This window comes from Anabas testudineus, chromosome 7 (genome assembly GCF_900324465.2).
Source record: "Anabas testudineus chromosome 7, fAnaTes1.2, whole genome shotgun sequence".
Taxonomy (NCBI): Eukaryota; Metazoa; Chordata; class Actinopteri; order Anabantiformes; family Anabantidae; genus Anabas; species Anabas testudineus.
In genome coordinates this window covers 6,144,282-6,160,217 of record NC_046616.1, presented here as the reverse complement: position 1 = coordinate 6,160,217, position 15,936 = coordinate 6,144,282, and the positions used below count along the sequence as shown (strand labels likewise).

The window sequence follows — 15,936 nt, the reverse complement described above, 5'->3', positions numbered from 1 at the left end:
AAATGTCCAGATGGCCTCTGCAATCTGGTCCATGATGTTATCTCCAGATCACCACATGTCACCCTTTAACAGGAAAGCCACTTCGAAAAAGGACTCGGACAGATCTAAATTTGTTCATGTGAAATTACGCGATTCTTTAGCCAAGGTGTAAACAAACATGTCAAGCAGAGATGAAGCTGGACCAATTGAACACGTTTACAGGTGGAAGCAGATGTGCAAGTCTACATTTCTGGCTGTTGGCAGTCAGTGTACAAATGAGGAAAACAATTAGTTTCTATTAGCATTAACACAAGAGGAGTGTTGAGTGCTTCTGTATTTTGTCTCTGTCAGTGTGAGTGATCATATTTACCGTCGCTTTGTGAGTCTATAATTGTGTGGCAGAAGCTGAATACTTGAAAAAGCAGAGATATCACAAAGGATATTTATAGCACATTAAGTACATACAGCCACTGTGAAAGTTGGAGCGTCTATATAAACAAGATGGTGATAATGCCTATCCCTTTAAATGCTTCATGCCAACATGCTGAGAAATGTTTGCAGTAGTGACACCTTTTGAAAGCCCAGTTGTATTGAACTGTAAAAGCATTATAATCCAGATTGAAGCTGTAAATGTGTACTTCACATATTCATCAGGTGCATCATCCATTCTCTCATCTGTCAGATCCGATGTGGGTTTGATGAGTAGGCGGTATTAAACAGGAAGTCCCTGGTCCAGTGCTGTATGTCAGTCTTCTGTGGTTGAGATGCTGCCTCGTGCCCTGTGGTGCTTAGTTTCCGTTCATGTGAGCAACTCAAAGAACCCTGAAATTTAAAGTCCTTCAAGGCGGAAGTGAGTGAGGGGGAGAAAAAAACTGGACAAGACTCAAAGAAGACTTTGTGTTTTGGTGATTGGCTCTGCCAAAAAGGGTTTCTCTTGGAAGACAGCGAGGGACTGGTTGAAGGGGGGGGGGGGTGCTGAGGGAGTTTTTGGAGGGTCTGGGAGAGATGTGAATTACAGCTTTGGAGAGAAAGAAGTTTGCTGAGGCTGGGATCCCTCATTGTGGCAACGCCACGGGCCCTTCTCTGGCTCTGCTGCACTCGGACCACAAAGAGGGGATTTCTTCATTTATTTATTCAATTTCATGCCATGTCGACCCCAAAATGGCCCCCGTTCCCACTCCAAAACTGCCCTGTCCTCCTTTGTATCTGGCCATCCCAATCCTCTCTCTAAAAAGACAGACCCTTAATGGGTGCATTGTTTTTAGCTTGTTGTTGTTTTCTCTTGGATGAGGAGGGGTAGAGAGTCGGAGGCTGGTGACCTGAGAACTAGCAAAGAAAAGTCCTCAATCTGTGGATCTGTGTTTCTGTTTGAGGGTTGTTTCAGTAGGTGTGGGAACCGAAGCAAATTGAAAAGAGGCTCCCAGGGCCTGGTAGAAAAACCTTGACAAGTGTTAGAGCTTGTTCTTGATATACGGGGTCTCTTGTGATATATTAGAATTGGGCAAGATGGCCGAGCTATTACTGAACACAACATGGTTCAGTTAGGTCCACAGCTTTAGTTTCATTATGGCGAAGCTGTTACAATGAGAGAAATTCTTTAATATGTTAAAGCAGTTGAGGAAATAATGTGCCAGCTGTGATCTGCCAGGTCCACCAATAAACAAAGTCAGCTCTATAAAATGACTTAATCTTCTTGCTAATGAGTTTCCACATATTAGTTAGAAATTTGCACTTCGTCGAATGACCAACACGAAGTACATATTCCATCAGTTTTCTACATCCCATTATGACATTGATCTCTTAGTTGAATGGGTACTGAGCTATATACACACAAACATTTGTAAATCTAGTTTCTAAAAGTATTCAGGCTGCAACTTAAAATGTTTGTCTTGTTATTAAGGGGAAAGCAGCAGATTTCATGTGATCATGTTCCCACAGGCATTCATTTTCCCATTAATCCCTTTTTAAACATGGATAACCTTTGCTGAAGATAAACATCCATAGATCTCGTGCTCCCGACTTTAAGTGACCCTCGAGTCAACATCCCCTGCCAGCAGTGTGACAGCAGCTCCAGCGGCTCCAACCCTGACTGTATGTCTGACTCCTTGTGCAATTCGACTGAGTTGGACAGTTATGACATTTCCGTACTTCTTTCTACACATTCGAAAAGAACATTGAAAGACAAGAAGCGTCAGCAAAAGTTTGAGTTAAGCAATTGAACTTAATGTTTTAGGCTTGAAGTACATCCAACGTTTTTTACGTCTGTTAATGTTGTCATAGTTGAAAATGTTAGCTTAATAAGCTGTGGTTCTTTTATCAGTAGTTATGAAAACTACCAAGTCAAGTCATGACAGGATCATTATTTCTCAATACGGTTAAACAATAATGGTGCAGACATGCAAACGTGTCTTCATCCTGGTTTTTCAATGTTGGGATTCTGAGACATGTATAAAACAAGAAAAGAAAATATAAAACAAACAAAATTTATCAGATAAATAAATGAGGATTTAACCTGGTTCAGTGAGTGCTGACTAATATATGTAAATAAGCAAAATATTGGATGAGTTAACTGAATAGTTTTGACATTTAGTTAAAACGACTTATGCTTTTAAGTTCGGAAAGTCCTGAACTGTTTAAAGGTCTCTAATTTCACTGACTTCATAACAATTATTTAATGTCTGTGACCAACCAAGAGTTCTGGAGTAAAGCAAAGACCCAACCTTAAAGAAAAGGGGACACAGTGTTGGATTAGGGGTTACATAGTTGGCCGAGCTGCAGGTACAGCTCTGTTCAGAAGCAGACGAGGCAGACGTGAAGGCAGCAGGCGTCTTACTCGCTGTCCAGTGGAGCGAACACTGAGCCCAAACCAGCATATGGTCCATCCGTATGATCACACCTTACTGTCTGGCCCCTCTTCGGTCTGATAAACCTCGACATGTCGAATCAAACCCACATCTGAGCGTTTGGATGTTTGGTATAAGAGATGGTGCCTGATCCTTCATATGCCACCAGACAAGGTAGTATTGTGATCACATTGTCCAGGAGGGATTTTTTTTCCAAGTCAAGTTTGCCCTCCGCTTAAGTTTTTAACTCCCCCTCAGCATTGGTTGGCTTGGTAGGTTTCATCTACCTATAATACAAAATAAATAATAAAACAAAATGTCATTATAAAATTGCACAGATGCTCATACGCACGCTCAAGTTTATCTTTGTTTCAGTTCACTTTTGTCACTGTGCTTTAGTTATTGGCTATAAAAGAACACGCAACACATACATACGCATTGCATTAACCTGCTTACAACATGAGTACGCAGCTGATACACTGCTTTTCGTGTATTGCTAATTATGATATTACAAGATCATAATTAATATGTTGTAATATGTTGCACATACACGCAATAGGTGTTGTCTCTACAGAACAGAGCAGTAGATTTACATAGTTGACAATCAGAATTATTGAGCAACAAAAAAAATATGATCCGTGAGGACGTCCAACGACTTCCACGTTGGCACCACCGTGAAGCACAAAGTGATTTACTTGTTTGTACTCTTGTTTGTAACGGTTTGGTTGCATGCTAGTTCGAAACCGTCAGTCTTTACTTAGAACACAGTCGAGTTAGCGGCCAGTCAAACATACTTCCTTTTCACTAAAGCCACACATCCTGTCCAGAAATTGCATCTGGTGCTTTTGTGTCGAGAGGCAGTGCTATATTCTGCAGACTGTTTATTTTCCCTCCCTGCTGAGTTGAACCACCACCTATCTGCTTAAAAAGAAAGGAAAATGTTGTCAATGATTTGGAGTTTAACTTGTGGAGGCCTTTGTTAAATGTGATTGCTCTGTGTTTTGCACTTCCTGTTTGCATGCCACACATACACAAACACACCAGCAGAGGCATTTGTGTTCACTTCTCCTGTGGAATTTTTTAATTTTTTTTTTAACTTGTCATCATTTTCCTTTTCGTGCACATGAAGTGCTGCAATAAAGAAGACAGTGACTCAGCTCGGTGAGGTCCCACAACCATACGTTAGGCTGCTCATGTGCCTGTTCAAGTGGCACGTTTTCAGTTTTACGTAGTTTCACACTCGGCCCGTTTAGATCGTGTCTTCAGTTATCTGGGAGGGAGCGTTTGTTTTATATAAAATCCCTTTTGAAACTGTGAATAGATTTCAATGACATCATAACAATGTCAAATTTTACCACAAGAACACTGTATGCAATAATTTGCAGCGTTTAAGTTAAAGGCAGATATTTCACATTTCAGTACTTAATCACTTACAAAACTCTTGACCCAATATTGTCCAGAAAAATCTCTGTGGTTAAAGTGTGAAAACACCCTTGTTACAGTTTCCAAATGAGTGCAAGGGAAGGGGTGTGGAAATGCTAACCTAAAGCTGATATACTTCTGGAACCTTGGGGCGATCGAGTGCTGCATCCAGACGCACAGATAGGTATAAAAGGCTTTTTTAAAGATATGTCTTCCCAGAGACCCAGTAGCCTCAGTAGATGTGAAATGAAAGAAGTCAGCCGAGACAACACCGGAGTGGCTTCAGGACAAGTCTCTGTCCTTCAATGACCCAACTGAAGCCCAGACTTTAACCCCCATTTAAATTCTGTGGTAAGACAGTCCACAGACACTTCCTATCCAATCTGATGGAGCCGGAGATAATCTGTGAAGAAAAAACAAAAACAGCCCCGTGTACCGAGTTGAGGGTTATTCCTATGAAAAAAATACACAAGTAAAATAAGTAAAGTCTCATAATTTATAAATGTATAAAGTGTTTTGTGTTTACAGCAGTCAGTTTGATTTGCTGTTGTTAGTTTTGATATATTTCTTCTTATGATAAATACCAGCTCAGCAGGCCAATCAGAGCATATATTCTTATACTTTATATTTTATATACTTTTAACTATTTCCTTTGTGGTGTTTTTATTACACTGAAATATCAGTGGTCTAATTCAGCGTTAGTGTTGTACTTGCCAGCTACTTTGTGGTCTAACAAGGAGCTTCATGGTTTGGCTACTAGTCTCCTGTGGGATTGCATCATGAGCAGTTTCCCCTAACAGCCTATCACCCCTGTGGCAAGAAACCATCACGTGCAGTATCTCTGTTGTGCTCTGCGGAGCAGCTGAGCCCCTTCGTGCAGCTACTCTGACTCACAATTGAGTCAAAGGATATCAAAAAATGAATTTGTGTCCCAGTTGACCAGCTATTATTAACACATTGATTGTTGCTATTTTTAGGTATTGAACAGTAATTGGGCATCTTGGTGAGCTGCTTAGGGAAACTGAAGGGAGTGCTATAGTGTATATACTGTACTGTACAGAGCTGTATCTTAGTCAAGGACATATCTGATCTACATACAACATAATTAATGATTAAGTTTGACTCGAGCTTTAATTAGATTTTCAGACAATTACTGATGGAGAAATCCGTTCATCTTAACCAATACAGGATGACATGGAGATTGTTGTCCATCATTCATGTAAATATTATTCATCAATGTCTGATCCTCCACTTAACATGATTATACACCCTCGGCTCACTGATGACAGTGTGCATCAGAGAAAAGGCAGGAAGGTCACCTGAGAAGGAGATATGAAAGTAAACAAGGGCCGTCAGTCGCATCCTGCTGCACATCAGCATGTTGATTAAGAAGTAATGAGCTGGACAACTGTGTCCAATGTGGGCAGAGTGGAGTCACAGCGTTTGTCATGACTGCTGTTCATGTGTGTTTGTTTGTTTTTTAGCTCCCTACTGTGCAGAAGATGGCTCTTTCATAATTCACCTTATGTCTGAAGGTGCAATGCCACCTGCTTCTTTTTATTTCATTGAATTCAGAGTGGAAAAACATACCTTGAATACCTCTGTTGAATTTTTGCACTTTTAGATGAGTCCACTCTACTAAAACCTGCTTTTTTATATTTAACCGACTACAGTGGGAATGAGCTGGACTCCGGCAAGTTTTGTGGTGTGGAATTACTCGTAGCTTGTCTGCGAGTATTTGTAAGGTGTCGTCTTGCTGTGTTACAGATTTAGACTGTGGGGAACCAATCCGATTCCACTTTCTGTAACTTCTGCTAAGTATAACTGACTTGTCTGTTCTCCTGACAGGATGTTATCTCGATTGGTGGTCATTACTGTCAAAAAGCTGACTTTCAAAGTCAGTCTAGACTGCAGGTTGCCCAGTTATGACGCTTGGCTTTCCAAACACAGTGAACGCCTGTCCATCACATGTCAACATCCTTCCAATTATACCCATTATACCATCCTTTGGGGGTAATTTTGATTTTTGGATTCCCATCAGGTTTTCAAAATATTACAGTCCTGTGTTTGAGTAAACTCAGACACGCTTGGTGTGCATGCCCGGTTTATGCTCTGTTCTGTCATCGACTGTGGGTCTGCTGATGGTGGTGGGCTGAGAAAGCTTCCAATTTTCCCTCCAAATAAACCTGTGTGCTTTGTGATGGAACAATGAAGACAGCCAATACAAGACTGGGTAAGAATGAGGCGAGACCTGGCCTGAAAGGATCTCTTTGTTGCTCCTTCCCACCATCCTCCCTGCTGATCCCCCTTGTCACCACATCTGTGTGGCACATTTCGTTTAAAGGGTGAATCCTGTCTGGATGGTAGCTGTCTAAGATGTCAATAAGAATTGACTCTGCAGCCTGAATACATACGTTTTTTTTTTCTCACCCTCCACTTTGTTTTCATCATTTAGTCCTTTTGATTTCTCCGGCACCCACCCTGCCCTCTTCCTGCTTTCCTTCATCTGAAAGCAGCTGAGGAAAGGCCTTGTTTCCTGCCTCTTCTTGTCTCCTCTCTCAGGGAGCAATCTCTCACTTGAGTGACTTCTTTTCCAGTGTGGACACGATACAAGTTGCCATATGGGAGATTTAATTAGTGTACGCCTCAAGCGCAATCAGCTCCCTCCCAAAACCAGTCAAGAACACGGTGTCTACTGCTTCCCTTTAATACTGGTCTCAATTAGCGAGGTTGCAGCTCTCTGCTAACGACCTTTGCCTTCTATTTTGGTATCCTACGCAAAAGCTAGTAAAGAAGAAAAAAGACTCTGAACAGTCCTCAAGTATTTGGTCTCGAGGAAATGATATGATTGCTGCCTGACTGTCTGGTTGACTGGGTGCCTTTTTTTAGAGCTAATGTGTGATTAGAAGTGTCAGTCTTTCATTATAGGCAAGTGACTTACTGTAAGTAATTCATGTAGTAGGCTGAACTGTACAGAGCATGCAAGTGTTTGTTCATCCCTCTGTACAACTCCTTTTTATTCTTACCTCTTCTCCTCTTCCCCCGTAGCCATGCATAGCTGCAGAAGGTGGTATCAGACTTTTTCATAAGATATTTCTTTTGTAGAAGTAAAATTTGCTAGGGTGGAATTTGAACTGTGATATTTTATTAATGTTTTTATTCTCCAAACTCAGGGTTACATTTTGGCTTTTCAGTATGAACCTTCACTGCTGTAAGATAAATAAAGTCCTGCTCTTGTGCATTGCATTGGGATGAAGATGAACACCTTACAAATGTTGACAAGTAAAACAAAAGCTGTCTGCTTGGTTAGAAACCACCAGAACCATTCACCCTTTAACATGAAGCTGTATTTTTATAGATCATTGTGCTGCTTGATTAATCATTGTAGCTTTGAAGTGGCTGGTGAAAATCAACCGAGAAGTTAGAACAATATTAATCTCCAGTAATACATATTGTACATTCATTCAATGAATGCAAAGCTTTTATCTTTTGTAACACCCTTCATCTGTGTGGCAAGGTATCCATTTTCAGACCAAAGGCACTGAAGTACAGGCAGACACAACAGCAGGAGACTGCCAGATGAAGGAGGCTTCAGGAATAGAGCTTTATTTTGTGGTTTGGGGAGACATATCTCCTCTCCTCTATCCCTTATCAAGGCAGTATTGGCGTCTGGAGATGAGGCAGACAGAGACGGGTTAAGCCTGTCAGACACGATGCAAGAGATGAAGAAATGGGGAAGAGAGAATGAAAGACACTGTTTGCAGATTCACTTCCCCTCATTTTTATTCTTCCTTCCTAACTCAGGATTTTTGACAGACACACACAGACAGACAAAATGCACACATGCATGCAAAGCTCAACCTGACACAAGCTCATTAGGGTCGTCTTCAGTGGCGTATGTAGATGCTGCTACTTGGGCTGATGTATTACAGCTGAAGGCACAGGTGCATTAGTTTCCACCTCAGGTGATCCACACAGTGAGCTGCAAGTGTTACAAGACCGTGAAAACAACATCTCTTGTCAAATAGTGGAAAACTCTGGGGTACCTAGGGGACTGTGACACATCTGTCTTGCACCATGAAAGGCACTCTTCTGTTGCTCAAAGGTGTCTGTGTTTATGCTCATGTGTGGTGACGTAATATATTTGTATCTACTCTATTTCTTCAAAGCACAGCGTCCATATAGACTCACTAATAATCAGAAGCAGTCTCCATTTCCAGACAGCTCTCAGGATTAAAAAACTGTCTTGTTTTCTTGTTGATGGAGACTCTCAGTGTGTCGAAAACTCGCTGTGCTTTTCAAAACGTCAGACCCAGGCCTTATCAAGTGCTTATTTTTAAACTTGCTTTGTTTCTGTTTCCTCCACAGGCGTTTTTGCAAAGAATCAGACAAACGGCAGATGACCAACAGTGTCTCTCACCCGAACATGTCAAGGTATGATAGGATTTTAAATACTTTTTGTGCAGCCAAAAGACAAAAGATGGTTTTCTTTCTTTTCTAATATTTATTTGCTGATTTCCCTTCTTTTCCCACATCTCTGTACATCTGTGGGTCACTTCCTTGCTCTTTTCCTTGTGTTCCTTCCTCTGGATCCCCTCCCTTTACATCGTCTCTCTGTTTATAGATTCTGTTTTCAAATATTGAGGACATCCTGGAGTTGCACAAAGAAGTGTTGTCTGCCGTGGAGGCCAGTCTGCAGCCTGAACCCAGTCCTCAGCATGCACTGGGACATGTGTTCCTACAGTTTGTAAGTGGCACACAAAAAAACACGCATTAAAACAGCAGACAGTCACACGCATAAACACGCACACGGACACGCATGTGGGGGCACACGCATGCATGAATGCCTCTTCCATGCAAAAACCCACACACAAACTCTTTTCATGGGTTACCCGTAACCACAGATTCAGGGAAAGCGTGCAAAGCCTGCTGTGAAAATACCCCTTAAATCTCTTTTTTTTCACATGCACACCCCTCCCAACTCCTGGACTTCTCATTCACACACACACTCACACACACACACACACACACAGAGACCACCTCCACCCCTTTGCCTTCCCTCCTTTTCCAAACAGGCATGCATCCTGTCAGGCAAAGGACTCTCTTTTTCCTCCATCTCTTCATCAGTCTATGCAAGTCACTCTCTGCCATCTCCTTTCTTCCCCTCCCATCTCTCCATCCAAAGATTTCTCTCTCTCACACACACACACACACACACACACACACACACACACACACACACACACACACACACACACACACACCTCCCACCTCTCCCCTCTGTTTGAACTCGTTTGGCCCCAGGGAACAAACAAAGAAGTGTCTGTGTCCGGGGAGGAAGAGATGGTGTGTCACTCAGAGAGGGGACAATGCTTCTGCTGGTAGCACTCAATCTCAGTCTCCTCCTTCTCTCTCTGTCTCTCTCTCTCACTCTTTCTCTCTTTCTATCTCTCCCTATGGGATAGTGTTGTAGAACGACTCTATAGCAGATTGGAGTTTTGGATTTTCACAAACTGCTGCATTGCAAAAGAAAAAAACTACAAACTACAAACTACTCTGCCCGTGGCTTCTTTTAGTCCAGTCTGTCACACATCTAATGTTGGAGCCAATCGTCTGCAGATCTTATAAAACATATTTCTGACCCCTAAGTTAGTTCTGCGAATTACATATCATTTTACAAACCACAGCACCTCTCTGCAGTGAAATGACAAGATCAGTAATAATCTATCCGCTTTCTGCCTGTGACATGAATGACATTTAATCAAATCTGGAGAGACCACTTGAATTAGCTCATTAAATCGTGCCTTCACACATATGTGAGCTGTCATGGTAATTCAGCCTGTCAGGCCAAGTATCAGGGAGAATTGATTAAAGGATCTGTGGTGAAATAAATAACCTCAATCTTTCCATAATTTCACTTTTCTTCATGTCTGCCTGGTTACAGCGATAAGAAGAAATCTTTGTGACAACAATTCAAATCAATTTCAGGAATGATGATGAGTCACAGAAATAAAGCAAGATTGAATATGTCACTGTAGCAGTGGTTTATATAAACAGTATATAATTGAATATGCATCAATCACTTAGTCATATAACATCCATCACAAAAATAGCATCCCTCACAATTTCCCAGTATGCAAGCGAACATCATTAATTAATTAATACAAAAAGATAAGCCAGATCATGATGGGTATCTTTTTTTTTTTTTTTTTTTTTTTTAAACCACAACATAGTTTAAGCTTTGGTTTTCGGACCTTTAGACCTTTAGAGCCAGGCTTGCCGTGTCACTCTTTCAGCTATGCTACGCTAAGCTCACTGCCTTAAACAATGTGTATTTGCATTGATCCCATCTGGACTCTACATACAAACACATTTCTGTATCATTTTTCTCCATGGTTGTGTTCTTCTTTGTGTATGTGTCTGATAAAATGTGCCGCTGTGTTACTGATCTTTCCACACTATCTGTGTTACTGCATATCCATTACACTTCCCTCGGCAACCCACGACCTTTGTCTGCTTCCAACACTGACACCTCTCAGCCAATCGGTTTGCATTGCTGGTGCCCTCCAGCCGTAGCCCTTGACCTCGACTAGAGGTCAACGCCATGACTGGGATTTCATTAACCTCCTGCATTATTCCACAAGACTGTCTGCCACTCAGCCAAAGTTAGGGATAAATAATGGGAAGATTCATTTCTATTCAAAATCGGATGTTGCCAACACGGCCTGGAGGGCTGTATATATGTTTATATATATATATATATATATATATATTTTTTTTTTTGAATAGAAATGAATCTTCCCATTATTTATCCCTAACTTTGGCTGAGTGGCAGACAGTCTTGTGGAATATTTATATAAAGTAAACCACGCTGTGAGTTTGAATTAAAATAACCATGCTTGTTTGTCAATGTTGCTCATTTAAGCACCACTGCTTATGAATATAGAGCATTTTGCAGTTAAAATCGAGCAACATTTTATTGGTAACATGAGAAACGTGTGTTTACTCTGACCAAACGCACACAGATGTTTAGCCCTCATTTCAAGGTCATGGTATGGTCAGGATTATTCAGACTCTGCAAAGGTGAAACAGTGAGTCATGTTAGAAAAGAAATGAGAGACAATATTTGCTCTATTTCTGGGAGCATATATATGTATAAGGACTGTGCAAAACGCAACAGTCACATCATTATATGGTTTCTCAACTGCCGCCATTATGCTTTGACTCAATGTGATTCCTCAGCGTGTGATACTACCCTCTCATCTAACCTCCGGAATAACACTCTAATGATGAAGAATTCAAATAGAGACGTACGTTTATCAAAGGGAAAACTCACGTCTTGGAGCTATTCTGGGTACAACTGATGTCTTTCAGTCTAGTCCTGATGTTTAGAGTTGACTCTGTGGAAATTAAAGGCTCACAATTTGGCCCTGCCTTCTTTAGGTGCCTGGATTTACTTAATTGAGGCGACAACACGGCTTTGGTTGTAAACAGAGCTGCAAATAGGCGTGTTTTTTGTGACGAGAGTTCAGTGGCACGGTGTTTAAGAGCTACAGTGGTTATTTCAGGTACAGCCACTAAAGCGCAGCCATATTCAGGAGCATGCAAGTGTAAACAGATACTCCGTTTCAATGTTGAGTGTTTGTGGCTGTAACCATGTGTTTTTTTTTTTTTTGTACTCATTCACAATAGGTTGGAACAGTTTAGATGAGGTACAATAAACCTCAACAAGATGTCTGATGTTATCTGGAGTACTGATGCTTGGAAACATGTCATCCTGTTTACTTCTGGATTTCACAGTTTTGGCATGTTCTTCGTAGCTGTAGCTAATAAATGAAGAGAGCAGCCTTGCAGAAGACAAGTTTACTTTAACAATTTTATGACTAGCACACGATTGGAATATGTTTTTTTTTTTTTTTTTTTTTTTTTTTTAACCATGCTTCGTCTACCCAGGGTCAGACTCTGAATGACCATGATTGTTGTGTGCAAATGACATTTGTGTCAAATACTTTGAGGCTTATAATTAAGTTTTTAAATTCCTCTTCTGTCCAGAGTTCAAAATGCGTTGCTGTAACCTCCACCTGCATGTATGAACACAGATTAAAGTGGTACATGGATTTTATATGTACAAATCTTGACCCTCCTGTGCTCCCTTTTCCTTGCTGTGCAGTGTATTAACTCAGTTTGACAGTAACTGCGGTTTCACGCCATATGTCGACACAATTGTTCCTGCCAGTGGTGCTTTGGACTGGAATCTCCTGCCAAACGCAGCCTAGGGTGTGTTTGTGTTCCTGTCTGCTTGTGTGGTAAACGCTGGCCATCATTTACATCGGACTCTTTGTGTGTTGCTTGTGTTACAGATCTATAAAAGAGTATTATAGTGAATGGAACCGAAGATTTTCAGCTGTTCCTCCTTTACACATCATAATAAAGGAGAGATGTTAAATATATATCTGTATATTAAATAGGCAGCTTCCTGCTGGGTTAACATGTAAAACATTAACATGCACGCACTGAACAGTGACACAGTTTATGGGGTAATGTTTGTGTGCATGGGGGAGTAAAACCACATGCATAATACTTTTGTATATCCGTTCCTGTACCGGATGCTGGCTTGTTAACCATTTGCATTTTTTTTTTTGAAGGTGTCATTTTGTGGAACCCATAAAATTATTCAATCAAGCTATAAACCCCTTTAGCCTGATTGGTCCCTAGGAATGAATATTGATTATTGCTTTATCGTATCTTAACCAAGCTAGCTGTAAATGCAGCGCCTCCAGGCAGAAGGATTGAAAGCGAGCACCTGCAGGTTTAGATTTCACTTACTAGGCTGTTTCAGATGACAGTTTCAGTTTCTAGACCTTAAGCTTTGGCCCCACTGTGCACATGGTTTCACATCCCAATTACTGTAGCATAGTTAAGAACACACAATAGGCTTCAATGAGCTTCGGGGTGTAAATTCAACTGCAGCTGTATTGTGTATGCATTGCTGTCTATATGCTGCATGAATAATGCATTCCAGGCTACAGTATGTTCACTCACAACAGGTGTTTTCTTACTTGGTGTAAAAAAAAAAAAAAAAACTAAGTGGCATCTTGACAGCGGCTTCTGTAATAGTTGGAGTATCTTGTCTTGCTGCACAGTGTGACGCTGTCACTTAGCGAGAAAAGGAAGTGTGTTGGCATGCTTTTCCACTATGATGTAGACTATTTTAAAAAAGAGAAGTGTGACAAATGATGCCGACGAAAAGTAGTACATAAAGCTTTGAAAAGCTTTATGAAAGCCAGTGTTCTTCCAGTAGTTATGTGGAATCATTGTTGTGGTTAGCCTCCCATGTTGCTGTGGCATAACAAATGCTTTTGCTGCTACTATTACTAATTTAAGTAATGGCAGCTGTGGAAGTGCTTGTCCCTTGCTATAGTACAACTGAATCTCATTAGAGTGTAGGAATGGAGCCGTCTGTCCAGTTTCAGCTCTACACTGTCAGTCTTTCCTCCTGTCAGTTGTCTCTGTGCATTCCTCAGTGCTGCTAACGATCTACTGAAATATGTTATTACGTCCCTGGTCCACAATCCTGACCTGTGTCTTTTCTCATTTCTTGCAGAAGGAGAGTTTCTCAGTATACGGCGAGTACTGCAGTAACCATGAAAAGGCTTTGCGGCTTCTGATGGAACTAAACAAGATTCCCAACATCAGGACCTTCCTTCTGGTAAAACACATTCTCCTCTGCTCTGCAGATCTCGTCTTTCCTTTTTTCGGCTTCTGTACACCATAAGTCATCAGGCCTATCTTTCTTCTGCATTTTGACATCCTTCCTCTTCTCATTCTCACTCCAATGTCTCTACTTGTAATTATATATATAAAATCTCTATTTCCACTAGGTCATGAGTGTAGTAAATTATTGTATGCAGTTGTATTTGGACTGGTGACCAAATAAAACTCTCACCTCATTTCCTTTGTGGAATCTTTCCTACCTTCTTCCTTTGCCCTACATTTCTTTCTTCCTGTGTTTCTGCTCATACATATCTCTATCCATCATCATCATCTATCCATCCTCCTCATCCATTTTCCTTCCATCATATCACCTCCAATTCAATGTTAACATTTCAATAAGGGCCAGAAACCTTAACAAGGTCAGATGTTTCTTCCTGCCTGGGCAGGATGCAACAACAATCAAGGTCGACACAAGGGGGTCGGTCTAGTAGCATTTCCACTGCCAGCTGTTTCCGTGTTTTGACACCTATACCTTCGGGCACTGGACAATGAAATTAAAATTGTCAATGGTCCCTTTGAGCAGGGGCCCAACCAGTGAAATCATCGGCAGATTGTGGGCCAGCCAGCTGTGGCGTGTTGGCAGTCTTTTTGGGGCTGGCTTAGAGATCTGAGACCCTGCATTTGTCGCTGCCTGATGGTTTGCTTCCATGGTATTATTCTGATCCACACTACTGGAAACAGTGGGATTAGAGTGTAGCTGTTTGCTTTGACTTATTGCCTCTCGTAGCAGTGGTGAATTGGTTTGGTCTAATGCAACATTGATGCTTGCAAAATAAAGTACACTGCACAACATCTGGTTATATTATCAAAGCAGGCGTCAGACCTCAGTTTATTTTTGAATATTGGATGAATTCTAGCTTTTTATACAGCAACCATCAGAAAAATAGAACAAGACAGATTTAGTAAACTGTACAAAATGCTTAAAGCAAAGTCTGTGAGATGTATTGACTTGGCAAAGAACACACAAGTTTTTCCATTTTCAGAAGGGGGAACCATTGCAAATCACTGTCATAGTTATTAATGGCAGTGTGATGTGTCTTGCCATTGGCTTCTTCTCAGCTGTGTTTAATTCCAGTGGACGTTTTTTTTTCAGGGATTAAACCATTTCCATGCTAATTGAATGTAGAAATAATTGTATGTAAAAAAGAAGTGTTAATTGCATTGGAAGAGGAGAGAGAAGCGAAGAAAGTAAAATTAGGTCATAGTGGAGAACAGAGGGAAGTTTGGCTTCAGGCTAACAGATTACAAAAAAGCAGAGGATGAGAGAGAAAGGAAACTAGACGTTTAGATAGATATTGGAGTGTGGCAGTAGTATTTTTGATTTTTCTTTTACTTATTTTTTTACCATAAAGGTTCTGCCCAACCCCCTGGTATCCCTTCTTCCTCAGAGAGCATTGCCATATAACTATAACGCTTTATACTGTTCTTTTGTCTTCTGTCCCACTGGGACACGAGTAGTTTATCTGCATGTCCTCTTTTGATGTTTCATCCCATCCAGCGAGCTCACAGCATACTGGATGTAAACAAGGAAAGGGTTTTTCTGTGGCTCAGTGGCAAGAACTACAGCACTGTATAGGCAGAGATTAGTTTCTAGTCAAACAACCATGGAAAGAAGTCTTTTTTTTGTTTGTTTTAATCTCTTGGATGCTGCCAAGACCCACATTCATAAACCGGAATACTAGAATAAAAACACGACTCGTAAACAATAAAGTGCAATACATACTCTTGTATTGATATAAATATGAAAGTATAGGTTAAACATATACAGAGCTGCTGTTGCCAATAATGAAACACCAAAGAACTGCTAAAATGAAATGACAGTAACAGGATGTGGTCACGAGCGGCAATGCTTTTCCGTCAACTACAGCTGTCGTGGTTTGGGCTCACCAAAACCAAGATTGTGCACAGGGGTCACAGA

General features: G+C 41.0%; 1 protein-coding gene across 1 annotated transcript in view; it reads left to right on the top strand.

The window, feature by feature from the left end:
- prex1 (phosphatidylinositol-3,4,5-trisphosphate-dependent Rac exchange factor 1) overlaps positions 1 to 15,936 on the top strand; it is a 67,543-nt gene that overhangs the window by 7,479 nt on the left and 44,128 nt on the right. Inside the window, exons 2-4 of the mRNA XM_026367610.1 lie at positions 8,613 to 8,678; positions 8,869 to 8,991; positions 13,849 to 13,953. Coding sequence (XP_026223395.1) covers positions 8,613 to 8,678; positions 8,869 to 8,991; positions 13,849 to 13,953 — 294 coding nt within the window. The remainder of the gene's footprint in view (positions 1 to 8,612; positions 8,679 to 8,868; positions 8,992 to 13,848; positions 13,954 to 15,936) is intronic.